Source organism: Chinchilla lanigera, unplaced genomic scaffold, assembly GCF_000276665.1.
Source record: "Chinchilla lanigera isolate Chin_1 unplaced genomic scaffold, ChiLan1.0 scaffold00106, whole genome shotgun sequence".
NCBI lineage: Eukaryota > Metazoa > Chordata > Mammalia > Rodentia > Chinchillidae > Chinchilla > Chinchilla lanigera.
The window spans coordinates 1498292-1525924 of record NW_004955507.1 but is presented as its reverse complement, the minus strand read 5'-3'; the positions used below and the strand labels follow the sequence as shown (position 1 = coordinate 1525924).

Below are 27633 nucleotides of genomic sequence, written 5' to 3'. Positions count from 1 at the left end.
ATGAAGGTAAGGAGGAAAGCCCTGCCTGTAGGGCCTTGCTAAAGATTTTGGATTTTATCCTCAGGTGACTGCTCTTTAACACTGCTAGATTTGGCACAGTAAGTGAGTTTGAGCAGGCAGTATCCTCCTTGATTCAGGTGAAGTCCGCCGATCTAGAACCTTTGCCTCTCTCAAATGAAGTAGTACATGTAGATAGAGGAATTTAAAAAATGAATTTGTATTTTGTCCTTTAGTAAAGGCAGAATATATCTGAAGTCACAGCAGCTCAACCTTCTCAGGAAGATGGGTCAGAAGCATGAGAGCACTTTGTTTATACTGCCTGCTGCAGATGACTCAGAAGCAAACTTCCCAATGTTGACTGAAGAAAGAGCAGCCTGCGCTCTCCTATCTCTCGTCTCATTGGCTGCCTGGGAGAAGGTCTGAACCTTGAATTAGGGGCTTTCATTTTCTATGCCAGATCTCTGGTAAACAGATGATGGGAAAGCCAGAGAGAAAGGTTAGAAGGTCAAGATCTCTGTCTCGGTTTCCACATCCTGCCACATTCCAGGGGAGTTTTGCCTGATAAAGTCATCGTGTGTTGGAGCAGAAGGGAGCTTGAGGATCAACTCACCCCCACATCATTTTGTGAGGTCAGGGTGCTGATGAGGGAGTGAACTATGACTGTAGTCCCACACCAAGTGTTCCACGGGGGTTAACGTTTTCAGTTTAGTGTGGGCTGACCAGAAACGGAATGCTGAAAACTATATCAGATGTGGGGGGTCACACCTGCTCTGGTGCCTTGGAGGGCCTTGTACCTGTGGTTCAGCCTTGTAGAGGTAACGGGTGTTCATTACATCTTTCTGCGTTGTTTCCCAGGAGCCAGCAGGACTTTTCCAGGGACAAACCACAGCCCTGTGGGCCCTGAGAGCCTGGGGGTCGTTGGTACCACACTGCTCCTGGGGACTTGGATTCCCAGCCAAGACAGCTTTTTGATGTCAGAAAGTTCTAGGCTGACACTAGAGTGATAGTAGTAACATTTTTAGTATAACTTGCTTTAGAAAATACCCAGTAGCAGCCATTTACTCTGAGGTTAATACTACTTCAAAATGACTTTGTATACTTTGTTCCTCAAAACTACATTGGTATTCACTTGAAAATAGTTGTACATATGCGTGAGAGACATGCTATTTATTCAGTCCGCTTGTACTACTCAGTAGGCAGGTGGATTTGCAGACTTGGTGCAGTAATTGACTGACTTCTTGCAAGTGTCGGTGGTCTATAAATTTAGAACCATTGGTTTAGAAGCATCAGCTTGCAGAAAACCATCTACCTATGGGAAGGATGCCAATCACAGCCAACTTCTTGAGTGGGAAGAAATGAATCAATGTAAACCCATATTTTAAACATACCATATTTAAGAATATTCTTCATTGCTTTTTTAAATTGCGAAAGTCATTCAAGCTCATTGTTAAACACATCACAGAAATGTATCACAGTGAGCAATTCGGTGTGCAGTGTTCCAGTTTCCTTTTGTGCATATAATAACATATTAAGATTTATTTAGATGCAGGGTTTACTTTATATAATGTTCTCTGAAAGTGTGTGTGTTTTTAAAATGTAATTGGTGACTTATTTCAAGGAAGTAACAAGATTCAGTGGGAAGAACACTGGGTCTGGTTCAGGGTTTGAGATTGTAATAGACTAGTTGAAGGAGTAGTCTATTAGTGGTATACTAGGTGATATACTAGTTGGGTGATCATTGGTAAGTTTTGAACCTTTCTAAGCCTCAATTTCCTGGTCTTTCAAATGGAGCCTGATATTTGTCCTTTCTCACAAGGTTGTTGTAAGGATCCAGTGAGATCACACACAGAAGAGGACTCTTTGTGAATGATAACCTAAATGTAAAGGGTTATTATTATTCAGAGTCTGGACTTCAGCCCTTTCTCCTTTTTAAATGCTTTTCTACAAATAAGTGAATAGTTAACCTGATGGTCACTTTGTGGTTTTCTTGGGACACATGGTAACTAGCCTGCTTTCCCCTTTGTTACCAGGTCACTCCTGGAAGCAAAGCTGCCACAGCTAATTTATGTATTGGAGATGTAATCACGGCCATTGATGGGGAAAATACCAGCAATATGACGCACTTGGAAGCTCAGAACAAAATCAAGGGCTGTACAGACAACATGACTCTCACAGTAACCAGGTGAGCTGCGGACACATTTGTTTATTTTTGACCAATTAGAAGGTGTTTGTGTGCAGGGACTTCTTTTCCCATCTCAGAGCTCCCTGTACCCCCTAACTCCATGCTGTGCATGCTGGAAGCATGCCAAAAATTCTGTAGACCCGGAATTTCAGGTTGCACTTTTTCCTCTATAATTTTTGTATAATAGGCTTCTTTTATTTTTTTGGTGCCGGGAATGGAACTCAGGGCCTTGCGCTTGCCAAGCAGGCACTGTGCTCCTGAGCTGCATCCCTGATCCTGTGGGCTTCTTTTATTTTTTTATTTTTTATTTTTTTTGGTTTTGGTTTTTCTCCGGTACCGGGAACCGAACTCACGACCTTGCGCTTGCCAGGCAAGTGCTTTTGCCGCTGAGCTAAATCCCCAGCCCCTCTGTGGGCTTCTTTTAGATACCTACATTTTCACTTGATTCAGCACAACTAACCAAAATTCTGAGTAAGTTAAAATCAATTAACTATTGTTAGGTATATTAAAATGAAAAATTCTTCCTAGAGACCATTCAGCATCAGTTTAGGATGCTGCTCCTGCCACAGTACATTGAGCAAGTATTGTGCCAGGAGACTATAGTAACAGAGAAAGACTATAGTAACATGTTAGACAAAATGCTGAGTGTACCTTTTAGTGTACTACAAGAGAGAGAGCTGTGGTTGAAAGGACAAGCAAGCAGAACACCTTGGGAGTTGTAATTAGGGTAGAATTTCCATTCTTTCATTAGTCTTGGAAGAGCTTCTACAAAAGCAAGATTTTAGGAGTGATTTGATTCAGCCTTCAATGGCTTCCTGTTTCCTATTGGATCAAGTTCAGGTTCTTCCTTCTGATCTGTGAACCTGACCTTTAGTGTCTCATAACCTTGGCTTCCGCAGCTCTTCACTGGGTTCTGTAAAGTGTATGCATTACTTTCTCCTGCTCTGTGCCGTGGAGTTGGCAAGAGGACCAAGAGTGGGACATTATGGCAAAATACTTTACACTTCAGAGCCCCACCCCATATGAGGTGCAGCATTTTATTAAGACCCTTCCTCTCAAAAGCACATTCACTCCTCATTCTTATTTCCATTTGTGTCTCAGTATAAATACTTTCTTTTAAGCCCTGGTTGAAGTCATTGATGCATTCATTAACTAGTTGATTAATTGATTTTTCTATTCATTTACCAACAATTGAACAGATGCATTTTGTGCCTGACAGTGTGCTGGACTTCTGACAAAAACAAAGATTCTTATAGTCTCTACCTGCAACCCTACACTAATGAAAACTGAGACTACACTAGTTATTGCATGTGATTGGTAGGAAGAAAATCCTTTGCAAGCTTAAAAAAGGAGGCATTACTTTCATTTGGGCCAAACAAGCTTCATGTGTAAGTTGATTCTTTGGTCTGGTCTGGAACATTGTGCCCATAGGAAGAGCTCATTCCATTCTGAGCAGAGGTGGGGCTGCATGAGGCAAGTGGCAGGAACGTGAAAGAGTGTGGTTGGTATCAGGTCCTTAAAGTGTAATGACAGAGGCTGAGGCTACGTAGAAGGAGATGGGACAGCTTTGGTAACCACCTAAGGCCTGTTTGTGGGAAATCATCAGAAATGAGCGGATGCCTCCAGATTGGGGCTTTTGAAAGATCACAGTGGTTGCAATGCAGGGTAAAAGTGCATGGAAGGGGAATGTTTTGTAATCTGGTTTTAGTGTAGACAGTCATCCCTTAGTACCCATGGGAGGTTCTTTCTAGGACCCCACAGATACCAAAATCTGTGGCTACTGAAGTATCTTATACGAAGTGGCATAGTGTTTATACATATCCTCTGGTAAGTTAACTCTAGATTACTTATAGTACACAAATAGTATAAGTGCTTCTTAGTCACTATTCTGTATTATTTAGGGAACAGTGACAAAGAAAAAATTTAGACATATTCAGTACCAATACAATTTTTTTGAAATATTGCCTGTCTGTAGTTGATTGAGTTTGAGAATGTGGTACCCATTGGTGTGGAGGGCTACTTATATTGTTAATTTAGCACAAATGAAACAACAGCTTTGTGGGTTTTTTTGTTTTTGCTTTTGGCTTTTTTCTGGTACCAGGAATCGAACTTACGATGTCTCACTTGCCAGGCGGGTGCTGTGCCGCTGAGCTAAATCCTCAGCCCAAAACAATAGCTTTGGACTGGGAGTCTAGCTAAGTGATTAGAGTGCTTGCCTAGCATGCTCCAGACCCTGGATTCAATCTTCAGCTCTGCCTATCCTCAAAATGAAAAAGAAATAATATCCTTGCTCATCTGTTACAGATCTGAACATAAAATCTGGTCTCCTCTAGTGACTGAGGAGGGGAAACGTCATCCATACAAGATGAATTTAGCTTCTGAACCTCAAGTAAGTACTTTCTCATCATTGCAACTCCTCATGCTACCAGCAGCTTTCTCACTTTTGATCTGATCATTGTACACTATTCCCATTTCTCATGCCCTAGAGGCCTGCGAAGCCTTAGGCAGGGAGAGTCCTTCAGCGTCATTGCTGGAATGTGGCTCTTTTTTAGTTCTTCCTATAAGGGAAATGAGGGAGGGGAGGGCTGGAAAATCCCAGTGCAGGAACCCACATGCGCTGAGGGGAGGAAGGTGATAAGGGAAACAGGTAAAAACCTTCCTGGGTGGATGCCTTCCTACAAGTAGGATTGGCAGGACCAAAGTAAAATCAGGGAGCTAACTCAGGTTGTTTGGGATTTAAGATACAAGCAGATCACCCCAGGAATGAAAGTAGATTTAGGTTCTGAGGCATGGAGCTTTTAAAACAAATGAGGGGTAATTCAATAGTAAACCTTGTTTTTTGTTTTTTTTTTCCCTATAGCCCCGTATGAGTCCTAGGTACATATTTCTGTTTTTGTTACAGTGAAACTTCTAGTGAGATATCAAAATTACTAAATTAAAGTGGCAGTTAATATTGAAAAATGTGATAGGGAATAGCTGCACAATTTGTTGGCTAAACAGAATTTCCTGGAATAATAGACTATCTTAATGATGCTGTGTGTACCAGGTTTATGGTTCCATAAATGCTGAGGAATGAAGCTGCAAACCGAAGGAAGTTAGAAGAGTTTTTATTGGAAGTGAGGAGAGTAGCTCCTGGATTTCCAGAAGTCCTGAGTGGGGTGACCACATGGCCTCCTGACCTAGAGCTAATTATAGATAAACAGCACAGAAATTGTTCAGTTGTTTAGTGGTCACCTACTGCAGGTGGCCCTGTGGATTTAAAACGACCAACTGAGACTCAGGCTTTAACCCAGTTCTTCGACATGTAGGGTTTACCAGAAACTTGGATCTCAGAAGAACTGATTAATTTGCATTATTATTTTCTCAAAATTCAGGAGCTTATTAGGTAGTGGCTGTACCTCTTTAGTAGGGGGCGAGCTGCATTCCATGCTGCCTGAGGAAGTTCATTCTTTGTCCAGAGTCTCAGTTCATTCTCAGTTTTTATCAGTATGGCTGATTACCCCACTGTATCTCAGACTCTTCCACTACCTAGCTGCCTTATTCGTAAGCTAACTAAATAAACTATTTTCTACGCTTAGATCACATTTATGAATAAATCTCTCAGTAGTTAGCTTATAGGTGATTTTATTTATATAATTAAATTATCTACATAATTAAATTATCTACAATGAATGCATACTTTTTGAAATAAGGAAAAGAAATAGAAGAATGTTTAGAACATTTTTGTAAAGTTTCTCATACCTAATGTGTTGCTTGTGGCAAATATATGTCTGATGAATAAATTAATAACTTATAATGTTAAATGGATAAATTGATAGTGACATTTGCAAATTTTAGACTGGGTTGTGATTGTTACACATTTAACCCCAGTTAAAGATTTGAAATTTAATTTTTTTTCCTAAGTTTAGAATACTGGTTTCTATGGTGAAGGGAGATAAAACAAAAGGATAACATACAGGTTATTATCTTTTACATAAATCGAATTGTGTGAAGTTGAAGTCATTCAATTGTAGATGTTGTCATATTTTCTCAAATAGTTCCCATTAAAATTTCAGAAATATAATCACAAATTTTTTTCCACAATTGAAAATCATATATAAAAATTCTAGAAGTGACTTTAAGTAAAATTTTCAATCTGTAATTTTAAAATATGAGCATATTCTATACAAGTCTTGTAATAAAAGTTCATAAAATGATAAGACTACAAACTGGCTGTTGTGCAGACTAATTTAAAACATACCACACAGTTAATTTCAATTTCCCTAAGAGCTCTCACCCATTTCATTAAATTTACTATGAATGTTAAATTTTAATGTGTTATTTTCATGTTTTACAGCACATAAGAAATGATTTTGTTTAAATTTGATTTATATGAAATCCTAGTTTTTACTTAAATAAGATAATCATAATTTACATTGCAGTCATACTTTCTCTGTATTTTACTTGAATTTTCACCTTAAACTTAAGATCTGATTACTTGTGTTAATATTTTGAAAGTAATGTTAAAATATCAGAAGTTTTAAAAATTCTCAACTACTTTAAAATCTAATGTTTATTTTTCTCTTGATTCTAGTAATTCTTTATTCTTATGAAAACTTTCCACTTCTCCTTTTTACAAAATCTTCCACTTCTGCCTATCCTAAACTAGATGAAAAATGACTAAGAGCAGAGTTCATCTATAGTAAAAAGATCTGTTAGTGCATGTCAAGCCAACCAACACCCCAGCTTATCTGAGGTCAGTGTAGTTACACACCTAGTTTGCATTTCCTCATTATTGAGTTTCCTTGGAGACTGATAAATACAAAGCCCAAACAATTACATCATCCTTTCCAAAAGGCAAGTCCTGAATCTGCCTGCCTTCTGGGGATAGAAATATTCCATTTATGTACAAACCAGATACACTCTAGAAGGATTCTTGCTTTATAAAGTAAAAAATTAGGATTTCCAACCTGAATTTTCCATGGTCTTCCATGTTAATTGGAAATGTGTTTCTATGGAGGTAGAGGAACCAGAGCCAGTTGGACATCTGCTACGGGCCAGGCACTGTGCTTGGTATGTTACTCTGTCACATCAAGCTTTTGTGAAGAAAGCTTTATCTTACTCATTTTAAAGATGAGAAATGACATAAAAAATGTGTCATTTGCCCACAGCTAAACAGGCAGTAGCAGGGAAAAATGTAGCCAAGTTAGAAAAAGAAGGGTTTCTTCACGTGTTCATCTTCAGTGCTGCGCCCAGGATTTGCGGTAGAGAAGCACAGGCCGGGTGTCTGTCCCCAGCACTGTGGTGTGTGCAGCCAGAGTCCAAGTCGCCCATTGGTAAATCTGCTGCTGTTTTTGCAATGAATCCTTAATGATTTCTTATGATTCCTTTGAATAGTTGTGCCGTAAAATTGTTGAACTGTTTCTTGGTTACTGTCGATTTTTTTTTCTTAATTAGTTATGTACCCTTTCTTTGTGATTATCTGTGTACACTTAGCTTTTACCTGATGTGGACAAAGTCAAGTAACTTTACAGAGTAAAATTTCAGACTCTGACTTGTTGGAGAGAAATTCAGTGTGAAGAGTGAATAAGGAACCTTATAAAAATATTTTTTATGTTGTCTTTTTTTAAAAAAATTGGGTATACAGTGAATTAAGCTGTTAGTTTCCATATGTAATGGTTTTTAAGAAAATATTGAAGATTTAACAAAAAAGAAGTGGGGAGGGAGAACGGGAAGAGCAATAGAAGGATAGGAACTCTTGGAAAAGCTGTTCTGGTATTGGGTGTTTATGAAAGAGACTGGAATTCAGGAAGATTTTCTCAGGAACTCATCAAATAGTGACAACATGGTTTGAGTTCAGCCGGCTGCACCAGGCAAGCGTTATCTCAGAGCTGTGGCTTGTCCAGATCATTGTAGCAGACAGAACCTTGCTTACAGAGTCATCAAAGACCTGAGTTTTTTTTAAGGAGTGTTAGTTTAAAGAAAGTGTTAGGGGTGATGGTATGGAAGCTCTTTGAGGTTGTAGTTGTAGTAATTATTCACCTGACTTGTAGCAGGGCCAGGGTGGGGGTGGAAGGTTTGCTCTCAAATTACAGAGGGCAGAGAATAGTGCTTGGAACTCAAGGTCCTTTTTGCAGCTCCACAGTTCCCACCCCTGTAACAAATACCCCTAAACCTTCTCTCTGAGTAGCTTTGTCTTTCTCCTACAATGAACAGTAGCTCCTAATCCTTCCATTCTCTTCGGTAGCTACTGAGCCCACCTCTGCCTGGTTGGCAGCTGCTTCCCCCGCAGCACCACAATCTCCCGTCCGGTAACCAGACCTGCTCAGCTCTGGGATAATTTTTGTCACTTTGTGTCGTCTGCTGGTCTGTGCTGGCTAGCGTGACTGCATGTTCCTTTCCTCGTGATTCCTTAATCCTTCTAGAATGTCTCCAGAAAGGGTACTGCAGTTGAGATTTGGATCCTGGCAGCTCAAGGCATTAGGGGTCCTGCCCAGGGCTATCTGGAGAATAAGAAGGCAGAGCTGATTCAAAGAGTGTGAACTTGCACAGATGCCCTTCTGGGGACACTTTCCCATCCTTGCCTTGTCTCAGTGGGTCTTCCACAGTCTCTCAGTTAAAGTTGGGTCTGAACAGAGCCTTTACGGCTCAGGTGGAACTTCTCCATGGCTATTGGCCTGCAACGCCCCTTGAGGGGTGTGTGTTGGATAGTCCTCTTGATTTCTTGTTTGCTCCCTGCCTGCAGGAGGTCTTACACATAGGAAGTGCCCACAACCGAAGTGCCATGCCCTTTACTGCCTCACCTGCCCCCAGAGTCATCAAGAACCAGTACAACAACCCTGCTGGCCTCTACTCTTCTGAAAACATCTCTAGCTTCAACAGTGCTGTGGAGTCAAAGACAGCAGCTGGTGGAGAAGAGGCGAATGGCAGACCGTAAGTATGCCCATGAGTTTTTCTCTAGGTCAGTCCTGGAAGAGGCTTTTTACTCCAGGTCTAGGTTCATCTATTCCCAGGAGAAAAACCTATGTTTATTTTCTTCATATATAAAAAGGGGACAATACCTTCTTTGTAGAATTGTAACAATAAGAAGTAACATGTAAAATGCCCAGCACCGCATCTGCCACAAACAAATCATATAACTGTTTTGCAAAACGTAATGGAGAAATGATGTTATCCTTGTCCTGATGGCTGTGGTCTAGTGTGCTTCATCTTCTACTGATCATAGTTCTTCCTTGATAAAACTGCAGCTTCCTGAGAAATTCCTCAGTCTTCCTAGTTGGGGAGCACTTGAGTAAATCTAGTGTAGTATTCCCTATCTGTTCTGAAAAAATGGAATACCTCACCATGCACAGTTGTGGTAGAGCTGTGTTTTCTTTTCCCCCAGAGTGAACCAAAAATGGTAGAAAGAAGAGAATTCCCTGAGGAGAGGTAATGCTTGTACACAGTAATGAGCTCTGATGGGGGTTGAAGGGCAGAGGCAGGCTTATCCAGGGAAGGGATGGGGCTGAGAAAGAAAGGGCAGAAAAGTCTGAAGAAGCTTCTTGCTTGGGATGGACAGGGTTATCTCCTTCTGTCGCAGGTCACTTGAGTATAGTTACCTTTGAGTCTTTATAAAACATCTTATGGTTCTTTGCAGCAGAGGGACCCATTGTCTACTCCATCCCACACTTGTGGAGTTTGTGTTCAGAAACACCAGCAGCCTCTGGCAAAGGTGCTGGGTAAGGGGAGGGAGATTTAGAGATGGAGCCACTTCTCCCTGGGTAGAAAGGAGATAGACTAGGTTAGGAGTTGCCAACTCAGATACCCAAAGAACCAACGACAGAGCTCTGAATGCGAACGAGGGGTAGCAGTGGCCTTTGGCGGCTGAACAGTGCATGTCCCGTCCACAGGGTGTGCTGCTCCTTGGCTCCAGCCAGATGCTGCATGCAAGTCTACGATTCCTATCTCTGCTGATTTATTCCATAAAAGCACAAATTGGGGGACCTTCCCTCTTTATATCTGTGATCTTCTGATTTCTAAACATTAGTTACATTCAAAGTTTATTGGAAAGCGTGGTGTCATCCAGGCTTGTCTGCGTTTGACAATCCTTCCCACTTTGAATCCTCAATTTTTATATTAACTCTGAAACCCATTTTGCTGTTCAGTTTCTCCCTAATTCACGTTTACTAATAATTTGCCCAACTCTTAAGGCATTTAAATTGCAAGCCAATTGTTTCAAATGCTGGTTAAAGTTCTAGAAGTCCCAGACCGCTGGATTAGAAGAGGCTGTTGAGGAACCACACTCAAGGGCACATGGGCTCTACTGTGCATATAGTCTGCCAGTTCTTCCTAGAAAAAAGACAGGTATTATTGAGTAACAACTCTGTGCAGGTCCCTGTGTCCGACACTGAGAGGGCAATGTGTTTTTCTTATTAGTATCTTAGAATCTTGTAAGGCACACCTTTTTTTGCTGTGTGACTTTGGCTTTACAAGATGCTGAAAGTCATCGACATTTATCATAGTAATCAAGACAGAGTGGTCACTACGGCGTCATTTTTCCCAAATTCTGGCTGCTGCAAGTCTGGCTGCTTGAGATGATGATGCCCTCTAGGGTGACTGCAGGGATGCTCGAGGTACCTGAGAAAAAGTATCAACCCCGACCTTCCCCCAAGCTTTCCACAGACATACCCTGAAGGGAAACTTCCAAGTAGCTCGAGGAGGAGTGGTAGAAACACCAGAGGCCACCATCCTCATGTTTCACAGTTCTGGTGCTGGGTGGGCTGAGAACGTGACCTTCTGTAACTGTCCCAGAGTGGAATGTTCCATGATCTGGATTTAATAACCCAGGAAATGACACATCCTTAATTGAAAGAAACGGCTATGTGCTGGGAGAAATATGTGCCTGCAAAGTATTTTTAGTGTGGCCTTGGCTATTTTTCCTTCATTAATGTCTTCTTTCTTCTCTCATGCTTCTGGCTTGCTCCCCTCTCCTTAAATCTGAAAAAAGTCAGTCTAAAACTTCCCTCTTTTGTCATAGTCTCTTCATCTGCAGTGGCTTCGTACTCCTTATCAGAAATCTTGCCAATTTTCCCAGAAAAGGGGGCCTGCTTCTGCTTCACCCCATGTTCATTGAGAATGTATCTGGAAACAAGGGGAGAACGAGCAGCCCACAAGGCGCTGCTCAAGCCAGTCTTGCTGCTTGTGTAGAAGTCTCTACCTGCTGGTTTGTTCCTAGTATGTCCTCTGCTAAGAAAGATTCTGCCAACCCAGCAGCCACTGGGTAACCTTGCTGGCTCAGTCAGCACAAGTCCCAAGCGCCTGCTTGCTCCCACTGTTTAGTCTGTGAAATTTGCTGAGGATCCAGACTCGGGTCACTGCATATTTTGTGTCTGACATCATCTCCCATTCCCTGGGGCTTGCCCCGGATTTCTGAATCCTGGTGTGTGTGTGACTGTCTGTTTTATGTTTTTACACAGTTGCACCCCAGTCAGGTCAGAAAACAAACAGCACTGCCGTTGGGAAGGCAGGCAAGGGGATCTTCTGATACACCTCTTTCTCGAATGTACAGCTGACAGGGAGGTCCTCAGCAGCATTTTTTCCAGTTCAGTTTAACAGTTATCTTCTGAGGTCTGTTGTATACCAGGTGAGTGAAGGAAATACTGCCGGTTCACTAGAAAGGTAGCATCTTCTCTTTGACCTCTTTGAATTGAGATCAATTTAGCTCTGATAAATACCTGATAATTTAGAGCCTGAGTTTCATTATTAATATGATACTGCGTGATATTTCCTAAAGGTTTTGTAAGTAGAGGATCCTTGAATACCTTCTGTGCCTCTTACCAGCTGAAGGACCTTAGGCAAACCATATAACCTCTTTGAATTTCATCTCCTGACCTCTAAGGTGGGGCTTATACGAACCACCTTACCACCATGCTGTTGAGAGAACGCAGTGAGGTGTATGAAAAGCACTGAGTATAGGGTCTGGTCACTGCCCAGGAACTTTGTCCCCAGTACTTCTGAGTACTGGGGGCTCCTGAAGGGTGGAAGCATGAAGACAAATGTGGAGAGTTTTGTGATGATGTGTGGTAAACTTCTTTGTTTCCAGCATGGTAGCTTAAGTTCAGCTATCCAGTATGGTTAGTGTGCTTCCTGGAAGAGCGGTGGTCTGTTTTTGGAATAACTGATGGAGCATCCATAACCAACTCAGTAGGCCCAATACTACTCTTCCAAACTATACTCTTCCAAACCATATTCTCAGGTATTCCTTCATGTACTTGTAAGGTAGACTTCTAAGCAGGTGTACTGGAAATAAACGAATGCATTATTCTCCAATTCAAGTGATATCAGAGGGATCACGTTAACCCTGACTCATCTGGAGCTAGGTCAGAAGGCCACTAGCATAAAGGTGGCTGCTTGTCCCTCTAGCTCAGCTGGCCTGTCTCCAGTGTCGGGGTGTTTCTCCCTCTTCTCCTGGTGCCCATCGGTATTCCTCTGGTTTCTCAGCACAGGACCCGCCTCTAGGCCATAAGATTAAAAGCAGGGAGTATTTGAGCCAGGATTCTTTTACAAAACTGAATACATAGGGTTTCCCAGAATTGCTTTTGTCAGTGAGGTTCTCATTTCTCTAGACAGGCAACATAGGAGTTTTCTGAGTCTACCTATTTCTTTTACTCTACCTAAAAATGTGGGCTGGCGATACAGCTTAGCAGCACAGCACTTGTCTGGCAAGCATGATCAATTTATAGTTTTTTAAATATATCAACATATCTCCTGCCTCTCAATTTTAAGGGAGTATCTTTTTTTTCTTGTGCTAAAAACCACACAACATAAAATTTACTGTCTTAACCATTTTTAAGCGAATAGTGTGGTAGTGTTAACTACATGTGCCTTGTGCATCAGATCTCTAGAACTCCTCTTAAGTGAAATAAATCAGACACACACGTGTAAATACCGCATTGTTTATCTGGTATGAGAAACTGACAGTGGAAATGAGGACCAAAGTGTATAATAGGTATTGTAAAATAGGAAGAAAATGTCCAAATGGGGAGGGGAGCAAGGGAAGGGGAGGAGGAAAGGAAAGAAGGGGAAACTTTTTTAAAAAAGAGAGAAAAATGGAAAAAGTAGAAGCAAGCTTTTGTAAAATGAGAGGGGAGCGGGTTGAGGGAAGGGTGGGGAATGGGAAAAAAAGACAAGTTATATCATGTACAGGTACAAATTCTCTATGGTATATGTGATCATTATGTATATTTAAAATGTACCAATAAAATCGGATTTAGAAAAAAAGAAAAAGTGAAGCTCTGTACCCAATGAACAACACCTCTCTCTGCTCTCCTTCCCCCAGCCCGGAAACCAGCATTCTGTGTTCTGTTTCTAGGAATTTGTTAGATTCCTCATCTGTGCAGAATCTTTTTGCAATTGGCTTATTTCACTCTCACTTAGCTTAGTGTACTAAAGGTTCAACCATGTTATGGTACGTGACAGAACTTCTTCCCTTTTAAGGGCTGAATAACATTTACTCTTTTTTGCATTAAAAAATTCACTCATTTGCTAATAGGTATTTTGGTTACTTTCACTTCTTGGTTATTATGACATGGGTGTGCAAATAGATCTTTGAGATCCTCTTTAATCCCAACCCTTTTCCCCAAAGATGGGGAACAAGGCAAGGATGTGCACTATCATCACTTTTATTCAGCATCGTGCTGCTGTAAGTTAGTCAATGTCATAAGGCAAAAATGAAATGAAAGACATGTAGCTCAGAAAGGAAGGCATAAAACTGTTTCCGTTTTATGTCAGGTTGTCAACATAGGAAATTACAAGGAATGTACTGCAAGATTTCTAGAAGTAATGAATTCAACAGGAATACAACAAAGGAAACATACTATGTAGGATAAAGATAAGCACTGGCTATTCTGAATAAAATTGCTATAACTTCGTGAACAGATTTTTATGCAGACATGTTTTCATTTCATTGGGATAAATGCCTAGCACTATAATTGCTGGGTCATAGGATAGTTATGTGTTTAGCTTTTAAAGGTGCTGCCAAGCTGTTTGCAGAGTGTCTACCATTTCATACTTCCACCAGCGGCATCTGAGTGCTGTGGTTTCTCCACGTCCTCCCCACCATTTGCTGCTATTCTTATTCTTATTTTTTTAAACAAATTTTTTTGAGATAGGCTCTCAGTAAGTTTCCCAGGCAGGACTTGAACTTGTCATCCTCCTTCCGCAGCCTCCTTCAGTGCTAGGATGACAGGCATGTGCTGCTGAGCCCAACTTGCTGTTGCTTATCCATTCTGATATGTAATATATCTTAGTGGTTTTAGTTTGCCTAATGAATGATGGTCTTAAGCCTCTTCCCACATACTCATTTGCCATCAGTGTACCCTCTAGTCCTTTGTTGGATATGTGGTTTGCAAATATCTTCTCCTGGTGTGTAGTTTATCTTTTAATCCTCTGAATAGGATCTTTCATAAAACAAGTTCTTTCTTTTGAGCAAGTCCAATTTATCCGTTTGTTTGCCTAGCCCTAGAACCTGAAAATTTTCTCCAGCTTTTTTCCTAAATTGTATGTAGTTTTACTTTTTACATTGAAGCCTTCAGGCATATTGAGTTGATTTTTGTATACAGAATCAAACGCAGCAGTGGTTATTCCTGCATCATTTGTTCAAAAGACAGATTGTCCACTAAATTGCTTTTACATCTTTATTAAAAAATAAAACTCAGTTGGGCATATTTGTGCAAGCCTGTTTCTGTGTTTACTGTTCTGTTCCTTTGAACTATGTATCTGTCCCTTCATTAGTACCATAGTCTTAATTGCAGTGGCTAGGAAATAAATCAGATAGATTGATTCCTTCCATGTTGTTTTTCAGAATTGTTTTAACTATTCTAGTTCCTTTGCCTTTTCATATAAATTGTGGAATAATCTATTTTTTTATTTATTTAGAGACAGGCTGGGCTTGAACTCACTGTGTAGCCCAGAGTGGCCTCAAACTCATAGCAATCCTCCTGCCTCAGCCTCATGGGTGCTGGAATTACAGGCATGCATCTCCACGCCTGGCTGGAATAATATTTATATATGTCTGTGAAATCTCATGGTATTTTTTGTGAATTATGGTAAACTTATCACTGTGCATCATTTTGGAGAGAACTGAGTTCTCTAGTCTTTCATCTTCCAATTAATGGATAATGATACCATTTTACTTGTTTACACCCTCTTTAATTTAATTTCTTTCATCAGCATTTTGATGTTTTCAGCATAGAAGTCTCATACATGCTTTGTTAGATTTGCACCTAATAGACTAACTATACGTTTTGGGCAAGTGTAAATAGTATTGTGTTTTTAATTTCAGTGACCACATGTTCACTGCTAGAATAAAGAAATACATTTGATTTTTTCATGTTTATCTTGAGTGCTTTGTGTTTATTTTGATGTATTTTTGCTGAATTCCTTAATTATTTCTGGGAGGGATTTTGTTTTTTTGTATATTCCTTGTAAATTTCCTTCTATTTTGCTGAGAGTTTTTTTTTTATTATAACTGTATATTGAGTCTTGTCAAATGGTTTTTCTGTATCAAGTGATTTTTCTTTAGCCTGTTAAGGTGGTAGATTGCAGTAATTGATTTTTGATTATTAAGCTAGCTTTGTATCCATGAAATAAACTCCAGTTGGTTATGGCATATTGTTATTTTTATAAATTGCTGAATTTTCTTTGTTAATAATTTGCTTGGGCATTTTAAATCTATATTTTTAAGTTATACTAGTCTGTAGTTTCCTTTGTTTGACTACTGTTATCTGACTTGTTCTGTCAAGGTAATTAATACTTGGCAAATTAAGCTAGGAAATGTTCTGTTCTGTTATATGGAAGATGTTGTATAGAATGAGTGTTGATTCTTTAAATGTATGGTAGAATACTCTAGTCACATGATTAGGCCTAGAGATTTCTTTTTTGGGGAATTTAAAAATTAATTTTTCAGTGAATATCTTTAATGATTGTAGGTTTTCAAATTATCTATTTCTTATTGGGTGACTTAGGGTGTAGCACACAGTTTTCCAAGAAATTAAGTTGTTTCCTTTTTAAAAATTAATTTTTCGAGTCAGGGTCTTGCTGTGTAGTTCAGGCTGTCCACAAATTCACTGTGTATCCCATGCTGGCCTTGAGTTAGCGGTGATCCTCCTATCTCACCCTCCCAAGTGCTGGGATTATAGTTGTGCACTACCCTCTCAGGTAGGTTGTTTCTTCTGAATTGTCCATTTATGTGTGTGGAATTGTTCATGGTATTATCTTTATTATCCTGTTAGGAGTAGTATCTTCTATGCTCTGCAGGGTTTGTTGTGCTATTTCTGTGTCATTCCTGGTCCTGGTTAAGTATGCCTTCGCTCTCTCTGTCAGCCTTACTAGACAATTATCAATTTTATTGATTGTTTCAAAGAATATATGTTCTCTATTACTATCATTTCAGCCTCACTGATTTTTTTTTTTTTTCCTTTGAGACAGTGTCTTGCTATGTAATCAGGCTATCCTTGAACTTACTATGTAGCCCAGGCTGGCCTCAAACTCATGGTGATCCTCCTGCCTCAGGTTCCTGAGTGCAAGGATTATAGGCCTGCACCACCGTGCTGGCAATCCCACTGGTTTGTACTCCTTGCTTTGTTTTCTTCCTTTGGCTTTCTTCAATTTTCCTTTGCTGTCTTTCTTGGTTCTAGGTTGGAGTTTAGGTTACTGATTTGAGACTTTCACAGGCCTTTTCAATTAGCAATAATCACGCCTCAGATAAACCTCATTGGCTACGATACTGCCACTGCGCAAAGCTAGGCCTTTTTAATGTGTACCCTCAAAACCAGTTTCCTTCTCTACACTAGGTTAGATATGTTTGATATGTTGTGTTTTTGTTTTCATTCTGTGTAGTATCTTTGTCATTTCTTGCAGACTTCTTTTTGACTTACATATTACTTAGAAGTCTAATTTTAGGTGTTTTAGATTTTCCTGTTTTCTCTTATGAGAACTATGATGATCTGAGGGCAGGTTCCCAAAGACGTACTAGGTTGTACTGCTTAGATATCTCGTCCTTTCCCCCAACATCACCACTGAAAACTAAGCTTCTAGTATGTGAACTTTTGGCAACACACTTAAAGCCATAGTCAAACCATAGCATCATATCACTGTGGAATTCTTTCTTCCGTTGCTATGTGTGACTTCTTTGGGTCTATTTCTTTTGCTGATTATTTTTAAAGATGTTATGTTATCAAGTTGTTATCCTAATAGTCTAGCATCTAAGAATTAGAGTTTGGGCCTTAAGCTCTTGTGTGTAAAGTACACGTGCCATGTTTCAAATAAGATAGTGGATATCGAAAGTGCTTTATAAATCATCCAGCAGCATAAATATATTATCATTATTTGAAAATAGTAATTTTTTAAATTACAGAAATACTTTCCAAGGCTGTTTGTTGGAAGAATATGTGATGGCCTTGTGGTTTGACTTCTTTCATTTTGTGTTTTCTTGGTGGCTTCCAGACAAAACACACACTAAAGAAGAGGAAAAATTCTTCCCAAGAACATTCCATGGTCTGATCTTGATTTTAAAATAGTTCTAAGTGTAATAGAAGAAAGATTCATAAGAAATAATGTAATATACTTATTATAGGGCAAGTTCTAGGCATCTAACTAAAAAAACGAAATTGCTGAATAGGTGAGGCTGCAACTGACCCCTGCGTCTGCCCACCTGCCCGCCTGCCTAGAGAGGCTCAACATCGCCCAGCAGGTAGAGGGAGGGAGACGGGCAAGATTGGCTGGGATGGCTGCTGTCCCTTCCCCCAGCTGCAGCCTGTAGTCCAGGGGTAATGACCTGGTGCAGATGTCGATCATCCCTGGCAGCACCAAAGCAGATGTCACTCTTTGAGATGCGTATTCTGTGTTGCCCGAACATGGTTAGAGCCAAGGGAAACACTTGCGGCTTCATTCCTGTGATTGTCTCCGCTTTCAGCTGGCGACTGGGTACTTAAAGTGCCCCAGGAGGCAAAGTAGGCTGTCCCACAGTTTGTCTCAGAGAAAAGAAAGAAAGGAGAGGGAGAAGAAACTTGGGGAAAAATACACAGGCAAAATATATACCTTGATTTTCTTTAAAGTAGCATATGAGCTACCTTACACAATGACCGGGTGGGAACTACATGAGTAAGTGTAATTGATACAACTCATCTACGCCTGCCCGCATCCTTAACGCTGGTAGGCAACCAGGGGGGCTGGAGAGCACGGAGCTTTATTATTCAGGGATTGCAGCTTGTTTATGTAGACACCTATCCACCTGCATGACTTCCACCATCAACTGTCCATCTGATATTTGCTCTTCAGCCCTTTGGGCACGTTGTCCCTCTGGTGGCTTCTGAGAACTTGCAGAGCAGGAAAGAGGTGATGTGGGTCCAAGAGGTGGGTCACCTGCATCCCTGAACTGCTACCCTGGATTCCTATGAACCTGCAGGAGGAGACCAAGAAGAGCAAGGCGGAAGAGGCGTTGGCTCTGCTTGGCAGTGCTGCCACTTAACTACTGAGTTCTGATTCTGGGCTGGACATTGAACCCAGGCAAGGGAAGATGTTGGAGAGTAAGATGGGCTGTCCCTGCTTACCTTCTAGGGGGAACAGGATAATCGTGAAGTGAAACAGGTATAATGTATGGTGAGAGAGCAAGTAGCAGGTAGCGTGAGTGGGATCAGTGGACTGTTACAAGCTGGGGTCAGGAAGCCCTCCTTGAGGAGTGCACCCAAGTGAAGCCTGGGAGCCCTGAGGACATCTGGGGAGACATTCTAGGCGGAGGGAGCAGGAGGTATAAAGCCTCCGAGGCTAGTATGGTCCAGGCACTGCTAGAAGGCTGTTCTGGTCAGAGAGGGTGAGCCAGGGATTACGTTTGAGAGGGAAGCTAGACTGATTCTTTTAGGGCTTTATCCTTTCTGTAATGAGTCTTTATTCCAAAGGAGTTGCATTTGTTTAAACTTGTATTTTGTTATTAAAACTATAAATGTTTGGTTCAAAGTCTGATGAAATTACACTGAGCCACAGCATGATACAGTCTGATTTGTGCATTTAAAATATCTTTCTGGGGCTGGGGATTTAGTTCAGCAGCACAGCGCCTGCCTGGCAAGCACAAGGTCGTGAGTTTAAGTCCTGGTACCAGAAAAAAAAAAATATCTTTCTGCCTTTGGTTGAAAGTAAGACTGTCCTACAGCAGAGAATGCAGGAGGAACAAGTTCTGGACTGGTTGATCACGCTGGTAGGCGATGGCATGGCTTGTGATGAGTGATGAGAAGGGGTCAGATGCAGGATGGATTGTACAGGTCTCCCTCCTGCCTGAGACCAAGGCTGCACAGCCTTCCTGCCACTGGATCGTGGCATTCAGGGGAAGGAGCCCCACAGCTGTACCTGCGTGTCCTGTTCTAGGGTACCCGGAGTGACAGGAGATGCGTGTGGGAGGCAGTGCTTATCTTGCCTGGTCCCTGAGCCTGAACCCTTTAGAGTTTGCAGAGCACTTTACCATTTCAGTCTTACCACCAGCCCTGTAGATTAGGTGCTTGCCTCTGTGTGACAGGTGAGGAGGTCCAAGCTTCCTGTCACGAGAATTGTGAGGAGCTTATGGAGTCAGGGAAAATAACTGGAGATCCTTAGGAAAGAAGAATGTGATTTTTGCTCATGAAATGATGCCTGTGGCCCATACAGGGAGACCTAGCTGAGTTTTCAGAGGTCAGGTTGTGGTCAACATTTTCCCTCTTAAATCTTCTCTTGACATAGTTTTATTTGTATAATTTAAAAAGAAGTAAAGCATCTCCCTTCCATGGGATTAAGACACAAGTAATTAAATTACTGAAACTATTTGCTAAAACAGTCTCTTAGTACATTGAAGCAGCAGCCATCTCTGACCATAAGGAAACCCCACAATTTAGGCGGGTCTACAACTGGGTTAAGAAAATGGATAATTTCTGTCTGTTTTTTGGGCCAGGGTATTTTTGCTTCGGGAGGAGTGCTGGGTGTGGTTTTTTGGTAACTTCTGACATGTCTTAATAAATTTCTAAACATCCTTTTCTTTACAGCTTAGATCATTCCCAGCATTCAGGCAGCCTCATCATTGACAAAGAATCTGAAGTTTACAAGATGCTTCAAGAGAAACAGGAGTTAAATGAGCCCCCCAAACAGTCCACATCCTTCCTGGTTTTGCAGGAGATCCTGGAGTCAGAGGAAAAAGGTAATCAGCCCTACCTTTGACTAGAGGTTCTTGTTCAAGGTCTGCTGTGAGGGTTAATTGTTACTTAAGCATGGATGAATATAGACAGGGAAGGTAGAGCACAGTGTACTCTGAAAGGCATAAGTTTTTATTTTTCTTGAGACAGGGTCTCATAAGTTGCCCAGGCTGGCACTATAGGCATGTGCCACATTTTTTTCCCCTCCTGGTTCTGGGGATTAAACCCAGGGCCTCATGCATGCTAGGCAAGTTCTCTACCACTGAGTTATACCCCCAGCCCTCATGGACTTTCAAAGTGCTAAAAACTGCTAACGAGTGGGGGAGAGTGTGAGGCCCCTCTTTACTATACCTTCAGAGCCAGTCTTTATTTAACAAGCTCCATGTACCACAGATCAGCAAGCCATTGAAGGCAGGTGCCTACTTTCCCTTTGGGACTGTGGGCTTGTTCTCACTGTAGGGTAGATGGAGTCTTATAGGCCTGAGAGCTCCAGTGTGTTGTGTCCTCACCCTGTGTCCTTAGGCTAGTTTATAAATCACTCTAGCATCAGTGTCATTAATTGTGCAAACCACCCATTGCCATGACTGGCAAAGAGTAGATATTTCATAATTAATTATGCTGAAACTTTATCAGGAGGCCTCCAGGTCGTGTAGGTTATTCATAAGTGAGCTCTGACTGTCTTCTTTCCAAAGTATCCATCCTTGAATGGAGAATTGGTGCTCTTGGGAAGGACGTCTGGTAATTATGGCTGGGAGATGGGCATCAGCCAATCTGCAGCTGGCTCTGGCAGTCAGCGAAGGTCAGAGCTCGGTGCCATCTCCCAGGGAACATGTTCCTCAACAACCCCACTGGAGACTTGACTTTTGGGGAGTCCCTCCGAAGCTGAGCACACCCAACAATGGGGCTTCCTCCCTCATGCTGTAGGTTCTTTAGAGAGAGTGACAGTTTACACCCACAGGAAATTAGAAAAGCAGTGTTTCTTTTATGCTAAAAGGTACTGTTCTACCAGCAGCTCCCTCCCTTGCTTGGAGTACCTATGTAGTTGGGGAAAAAAAGAGTCAAACTGTGTATTAACTTCAGAATTAGCCCTGACTGACTGACAACTTGGGGTCCAACCTTTGAGGATGATGAATTTGTCAAAAAATGGGAGAAACAACAGCTTATTTTACTGAATAAAATAAGTGGGTGGGAAATTCTTCACATGAGTGAGGCATTCACTTATCCTGCCCAGACTGGGATATCGGTACTACGGCGCTCATCTGGGCTCCCAGAGAAGGATCTGAGCAGGGAGTTGCCAGTTCCGTGCTCACCGGGGTCTGGATTCCTTCATCCTGTGCCCCAACAACCGCACTTGTGGCTTTCACGCTCAAGTTACCGTGTGGTCCTAAGTGGCAGTTGATACACCAGCCATCCAGCCCACTTCCAGGCACCAGGGAGGAAGGAAGGGACAGAGCTAACTTGGGAGTCCCCTCGTTCAGATGAGCCAGCTTTCTCCTTCCCAGAAGTCCCATACTACTACTCCATTTATGTTTTTTTGACCAGGAAATTGAGTCACATGGCCACACCTGGCTGCATAAGAATCTGGGGATTAATTTTTTTTATCCCCTCATCTAGATAGATTCTCATCCCAAAGAAAATTAATATTTTCTCAGAGGAAGAGGGAGATAACAGATCTTGTAGTTTCTGCCATTTTTCTTAATGTGTACCTGCATTCAAGAGAATAAAGTGTTAACATCCATCACATGCAGAAAGCTCTATGGGAAGGGTGTTTCAGTACTGCTTTCATTTGAGATGAAATAGTCAAGGCATAGGGCAGTGGCTGGTACATGGTAAAATCACCCAGTGAGGGTTACGTCATGCAGAAAGGCCTCTGGTTCAGAGAGCAGCACTGTAGGTAAGAACACTGGCATCAAGATCTGTCTCATTGTTGCCAAGACCTGGAGCAAGTTGCTAGTCTTTTTAAGCCCTAATTCCTGAATGTGTCCAGTGGGACACAAAAGAAGTTCCTCATTGTTTAAAGGGTTAAAGCAGTGTGTGTCTGTACAGCCTTGCTGCAGGTTTGGTATAAACCAATTAAGATTTAGTGCAGGTTGTCTTGTTTAGGATGACTTCATCCTTTATACTAAAAGGAGAGGATGTTGGTTTCCCCACACTCGTCTTGCTCTGGATAAATTCCTAAATTTGCAGGCAAAAGGAGACTTTATGTTTTTTAATTGTGATGAAAAATACTTAACATGAAGTTTATCGTTATGATCCTTTTCAAGTACTCAGTTCTGTGACCAAGTACATTTATGTCATGATACCATCACCACTGGCGTTCCACAGAACTGTTTGTTGAACAGTACCTTGTTGAAATTGAAACTCTAGTATTAAACAATAACTCCCCAGTCCCTGCTCCACCAGTTCCTGGCCACTGCAACTCTACTTTCTGTCTCTGCGTATGACTTTTCCAGATACCTCATGTAATTGAAATCACATCATTTGTTCTTTTGTGACTGATGCATTTTACTTAATGTAATATCCTCAAGGTTCGTTCTTACAGCATGTGTCAGAATTTCCTTCCTTTTAAGGTGAGATAACATCCATTGTCTATGTATTCCAAATTTTATTTTGTTTATTCATCCGCTTGTGGAAGAAGACTTTTAAAAAGTGGAGATCTTAAAAGGGGACATCATAACCAAGAACACATAGTGATGGCCATAGGCTTCTGGAGGAGAAAGTTGGAGACTTGTGCGGCAGCTATGCACACTCCCTTTGGTTGAGGCCCCTGGTTCCAGGAGGATCCTCTAATGGTCTGGAGTCTAAAAGAGGTGACCAGTCCTAGGTTAAACGTCCTGAACTTGAGTCCGTAGGAATATAGAGCCATGGAAGACTGTTGAACTGTGAAGTGGACAGAAAAACTGCTGTGCTTTATTTAAACGGTTTTTACTTTTTTTTTCCGAAACATGTACACAAAGGTCACGTGAAGAAGAGAAATTTGGAAATTTTTGTAGCTGCCTATAATCCATTCCTAAGCCAGTTATGAAGGAAGAAGAGATTTGCTGAATTTCCAGAACTGGCTGGATAAGCTAGAAAAATACCTCCTGCCAGCAGGTGGCACTGCAGGGCTGCCCAAGCCCTGATGAGGGCTGAGCCGTTCATACACAGGCTCATCAGCCCATCTTTGCCCAACTGAATTCAGCTCTTGTCTCTTCATCCAGAACAGGTTATGGATTCTCCTGCCATGAAGGAATTTCAGGCCCGTCCTCACTTTCTTCCCTTCTTTTTGTACTTCTTTTCCTTTCTTGGTGATTTTTCTACTGATTGAATTGTGTGAAAAAAATAGCTCATTGCTGAGCTGGATCCTCTGCAGTTCTGCTTTTCTGCACTGTCCGGAGTGCAGATGAGCTGCTATTCCCTTGTCATGGGGTAGGCAGGCACACACTGGCAGCTAGAAGGCGAGTTTAAGGTGCCTGGAAAAGCCACCCACCCAAGTCCTTTTGAGAGGCCTCTGGGCAAAGCTGCGATTCAGATGAGGTATGTGAGGAATTTGCCTTATGTGCGGAATTTAAGGGGACATTAAAAAAAAAGTAATAGTTAAGATAAAAATAACATTTTAATGTCATAGTTTTTTAAAAAATCAAGATTAATGCAGTCAGCGATGAACAAAACTAGGACAGTAGTCTTCTCCCAGAGGCTTGGGAACAGCAAGAAAGTGTCGTAGGCTTGGGACATGAAGGTCCAACGTGGCATCCCTGATGCACCTACTGACGGGGCAGAACTGAACCTTCCACGAGCCACAGAGCCCCTATTTTACAGTAATAGAACCCCTGGGGCCCTTGAATCTCTCTGCAGCTTAGGTTTTACTGGGTGGGTATGTGTTTCCTCAGTGTGGGAGCCCAGCACTGGTGGGGGCACCTCAGAGACTGTGCCATGAGCACCCACGATAGGGCTATCAAAAATCCAGGCTGCTTCCAAATACTTCGTAGAGAGTTTGCTGTAAGCCAACAAACAGTAGCCCAGGCCGACTCTCACCCTGTGTTACTAAGCTAAGGGTAACTCGCATTGCACAAGGGCTACTGGTCAGCTGGACTACTGGGCTTGGCAGGTATGGACCTGGCACCCAAGTCTTCCCATTCTGGGGCCCCTAGTGAAGGAAGGCGCACTCTCTGGGTCTTGTTGTTCTTACAGGAGAGGGAAGAAGCTACGTGGGGACACGCAGTGCCACACAACTGCATTTAGTCCTTTTTGCCTGAGCGCTCACATCTGCTCGCTCTTCACTGGTCGAAGCCCAGGGATGGGGAAGTCTACTCCACAGTAATACTCATAGCCTACCATTTTTAATAGCTCCCATGGTACCGGGCTCTCAGTGCCCTGAGATGTGAGCTGGACTGTGGGTGGTCAGCATCCAGTAAGTAGGTGCTTATTTAATGTGCATGAGGCTGAATGTCCAAAAGCTCCTGCCTTTCTATATGGTTTTCATCTGGCTGCTGATAGCATGCTATACTAGAAGAATTTTGTTCATATTATGATACAGTTTTCTTTCTCCATTGACATACACCATCTTTTAGCAGATATGTTTAGGTTCACTTATTTATTATTATGTAAGGTATATGTAAAATTCCCATATCAGTGTGTACATGAGTTTAATCAGAATGTAATATAATTTGTGTTGTGAGGGCTGAACATGTGCCAGGTACTGTAGAAGGCCTTATATATTTTTCAAAATCTTTTTGCATGAAAGTGAAGAGAAAAATGTTCTTTATAGAAAAGGAAACTAGGAGACCAAAGAAGCAATTTGCCTACTGTCACATCTGTTTGACTCCAGGGCTCGTGACATTGGCTGAACACACATGTGTCATCTAGTGGCTTCAAAAGACTTATGTGATTCTAAGTGCATTTTTGCACTTCTCAACCAATGTGTGTTTTCCTCATTTCAGGGGATCCCAACAAGCCCTCAGGATTCAGAAGTGTTAAAGCTCCGGTCACCAAAGTGGCAGCATCTGTTGGAAATGCTCAGAAGCTGCCCATGTGTGACAAATGTGGGACTGGCATTGTGTGAGTATCTGCTTCTCGCAGTCCAGGGAGGCCCTGAAGGTGGGAAGTAGAAATGTGCAAAGTCCTGAACATTGCACAGTCTCGATGTAAAGGTGTCCTAGTTACTTTTGTCATTGCTGAGACAAAATACCGACCCTCAAAGTTAAAAGGGGAAAGGGTTATTGTAGCTCACAGTTTGTAGAGGTTTCAGTCGCAGTCGGTTGGCTCCAAGGCAAGGTGATATGGCAGAGGGTCATTGCAGAGCAGGCAGGAGGCAGCAGCGGACAAGCAGCAAGTGATGGCAGCAGCGCTCTGTCCTTTATATTCCACCCTTAATCCTAGCATCACATCCTTAATCCCAGCGTCACACACCATAGATCCAGCCACCTCCGAAAAGCCCCACCTGTGAGCACATAAGGCTTTGGGAGAACATCTAGATACAAACTGTAACAAAATGAGACAAATTCTGCCTGGAAAAAAGAGGAGCAGAAGCTATGAAGTGTTTATGTTCCAGGGCCAGGTGGTGTGGGTTTTCCCTTCCCTTAGGTTATTTATGAGCATGTACAACCAGGGAAGATGAGACTGCTTTGTGGAAATGAGAGGGGCCTCCTGAGGCATGTTTCAGGATCCCAGGCGTGAAAATTCCCCTTTACACCCACAGTCAGAGGCCAGTTGGGAGGCTCTGTTTCACCTTTTGATAAATAAAGCCTAGGCCCCGTCACTGAAAGGACATTGTGGAGCACTGGCGCCACCTGCAGGTCCTTGTTACTAATGGTGCCCTCTTCCTCTCCCGCTTCCACAGTGGTGTGTTTGTGAAGCTGCGGGACCATCACCGCCACCCAGAGTGTTACGTGTGCACCGACTGTGGTACCAACCTGAAACAGAAGGGCCATTTCTTTGTAGAGGATCAGATCTACTGTGAAAAGCATGCGCGGGAACGGGTCACACCACCTGAGGGCTATGATGTGGTCACCGTGTTCCCTAAGTGATCCAGCAGCTCTGCACTGACGCCTCTTCTCCAGCCAGCTTCTCCTGCACCACTGCCTGAGTGGTGGGGCCCTCTCCTCCGGAGGGTTCTGTGCTTCCTTTGGTTTTAGCCCCGCACGTTAAACGTTGAGTCCCCTTGTAGGATAACTGATTCACACTGGCTGGGTGATGCCTGCTTTTAGTTACTGGAAAGTGATTTTTTTTTCCCCTTGCTAGGCAACATTGTACTTTCTTTACCTCAGTTCTTCTCTGCTGCAAATGGACCTTAGTCACATTTGAACTAGCCCAAATTGAGTCTGTCTGATACTGATTTTGTTTTACTCAATAAATTTGTAGATTGTAAAGCAGTATGGTGTCTCTTATCCTTTGACCTTTTTTCCCCTGCGGCTGCCTGGCCTCAGCGTACATCATTAATTTATAACAGTTAATGTTCAAATAATCTTAATACTAGATCAGAGACTTAGTATGAAAACCTTGCGAAGGTATACTTACTTTTCCTGTCTCCTGTCTTTTATGATATTGTTGTTACAATTTATTTCTACAAATATTTAAACCCTGTAGTAAGTCTTCAAAAAAGATTTAAATATTAAGTTAGTCAATAAAATGTCAATGTTGTGTAGTTTTCATTTTGCCTTTTACAGTGGTCTGCATTCCTTCTTGTTGGTCTGTGCTTCCATCTGGGGTTATTTTCTTTCAGCACAGATAATTGCTTTCTGTGGTATTTGTAGTTTGCCTGTTGCTGATGGATTTATTTTATCTCTATCTAAAAGTCTGTCTTTTTTGAAGGCTGTTTTCATTGGATATATAATTTTTGTAGGTAAAACATCAACTTTGAACTTTCTCTATTTTTTTTCTTTAAACATTTTCTTTTCCACCATTTTATTTTTCCTCTCTTCTCAGAAGTATAGTAGATTATTTACTGTTGGACCACAAGTGACTGATGGTCTTTTCTTTTAAATTTTGTTGTTTTTCTCTCTGCACTGCAGATAGAAATACTCTGTTCTGATTTTTTTTTTTTTTGTATCGGGAATTGAACTCAGGATCTTGCGCTTGCCAGGCAGGTGCTTGTGCCGCTGAGCTATATCCCTGGCTGAGAAATACTCTGTAACACATCAATACTTGCTTCTTGTTTGTTCAGTCTGCTGTTGTACTCATTCAGTGACACCTCCCTACACACATAGGGTAATCTGAGATCTACAATTTCCTTGTGGTTCTTTTTAGGTATCTCTTCTTTGGTAAATTTCATCATCCTTTAATATGTTATTCCTATTTCTCCTC

The 27633-nt window shown here is 41.8% G+C and overlaps 1 protein-coding gene across 1 annotated transcript; it reads left to right on the top strand.

Annotated features, from left to right (window-relative positions):
* Nucleotides 1-26702, top strand: Pdlim1 (PDZ and LIM domain 1). The gene is made up of 7 exons (XM_005407537.2): nucleotides 1-6; nucleotides 2004-2182; nucleotides 4487-4571; nucleotides 8907-9094; nucleotides 20206-20357; nucleotides 25272-25389; nucleotides 26171-26702. Exons 1-7 carry the CDS (start codon nucleotides 1-3, stop codon nucleotides 26355-26357), a joined length of 915 nt encoding a protein of 304 aa, XP_005407594.2. The 3' UTR covers nucleotides 26358-26702.
* The last annotated feature ends 931 nt before the right edge of the window (nucleotides 26703-27633 follow it).

What these genes read in the sequence shown, in the direction of transcription:
- Pdlim1 (XM_005407537.2), top strand. An exon ending in ATGACTCTCACAGTAACCAG is followed by an intron (nt 2,183 to 4,486) that starts GTGAGCTGCGGA and finishes CATCTGTTACAG; the next exon opens with ATCTGAACATAAAATCTGGT. An exon ending in GAAGAGGCGAATGGCAGACC is followed by an intron (nt 9,095 to 20,205) that starts GTAAGTATGCCC and finishes TTTTCTTTACAG; the next exon opens with CTTAGATCATTCCCAGCATT.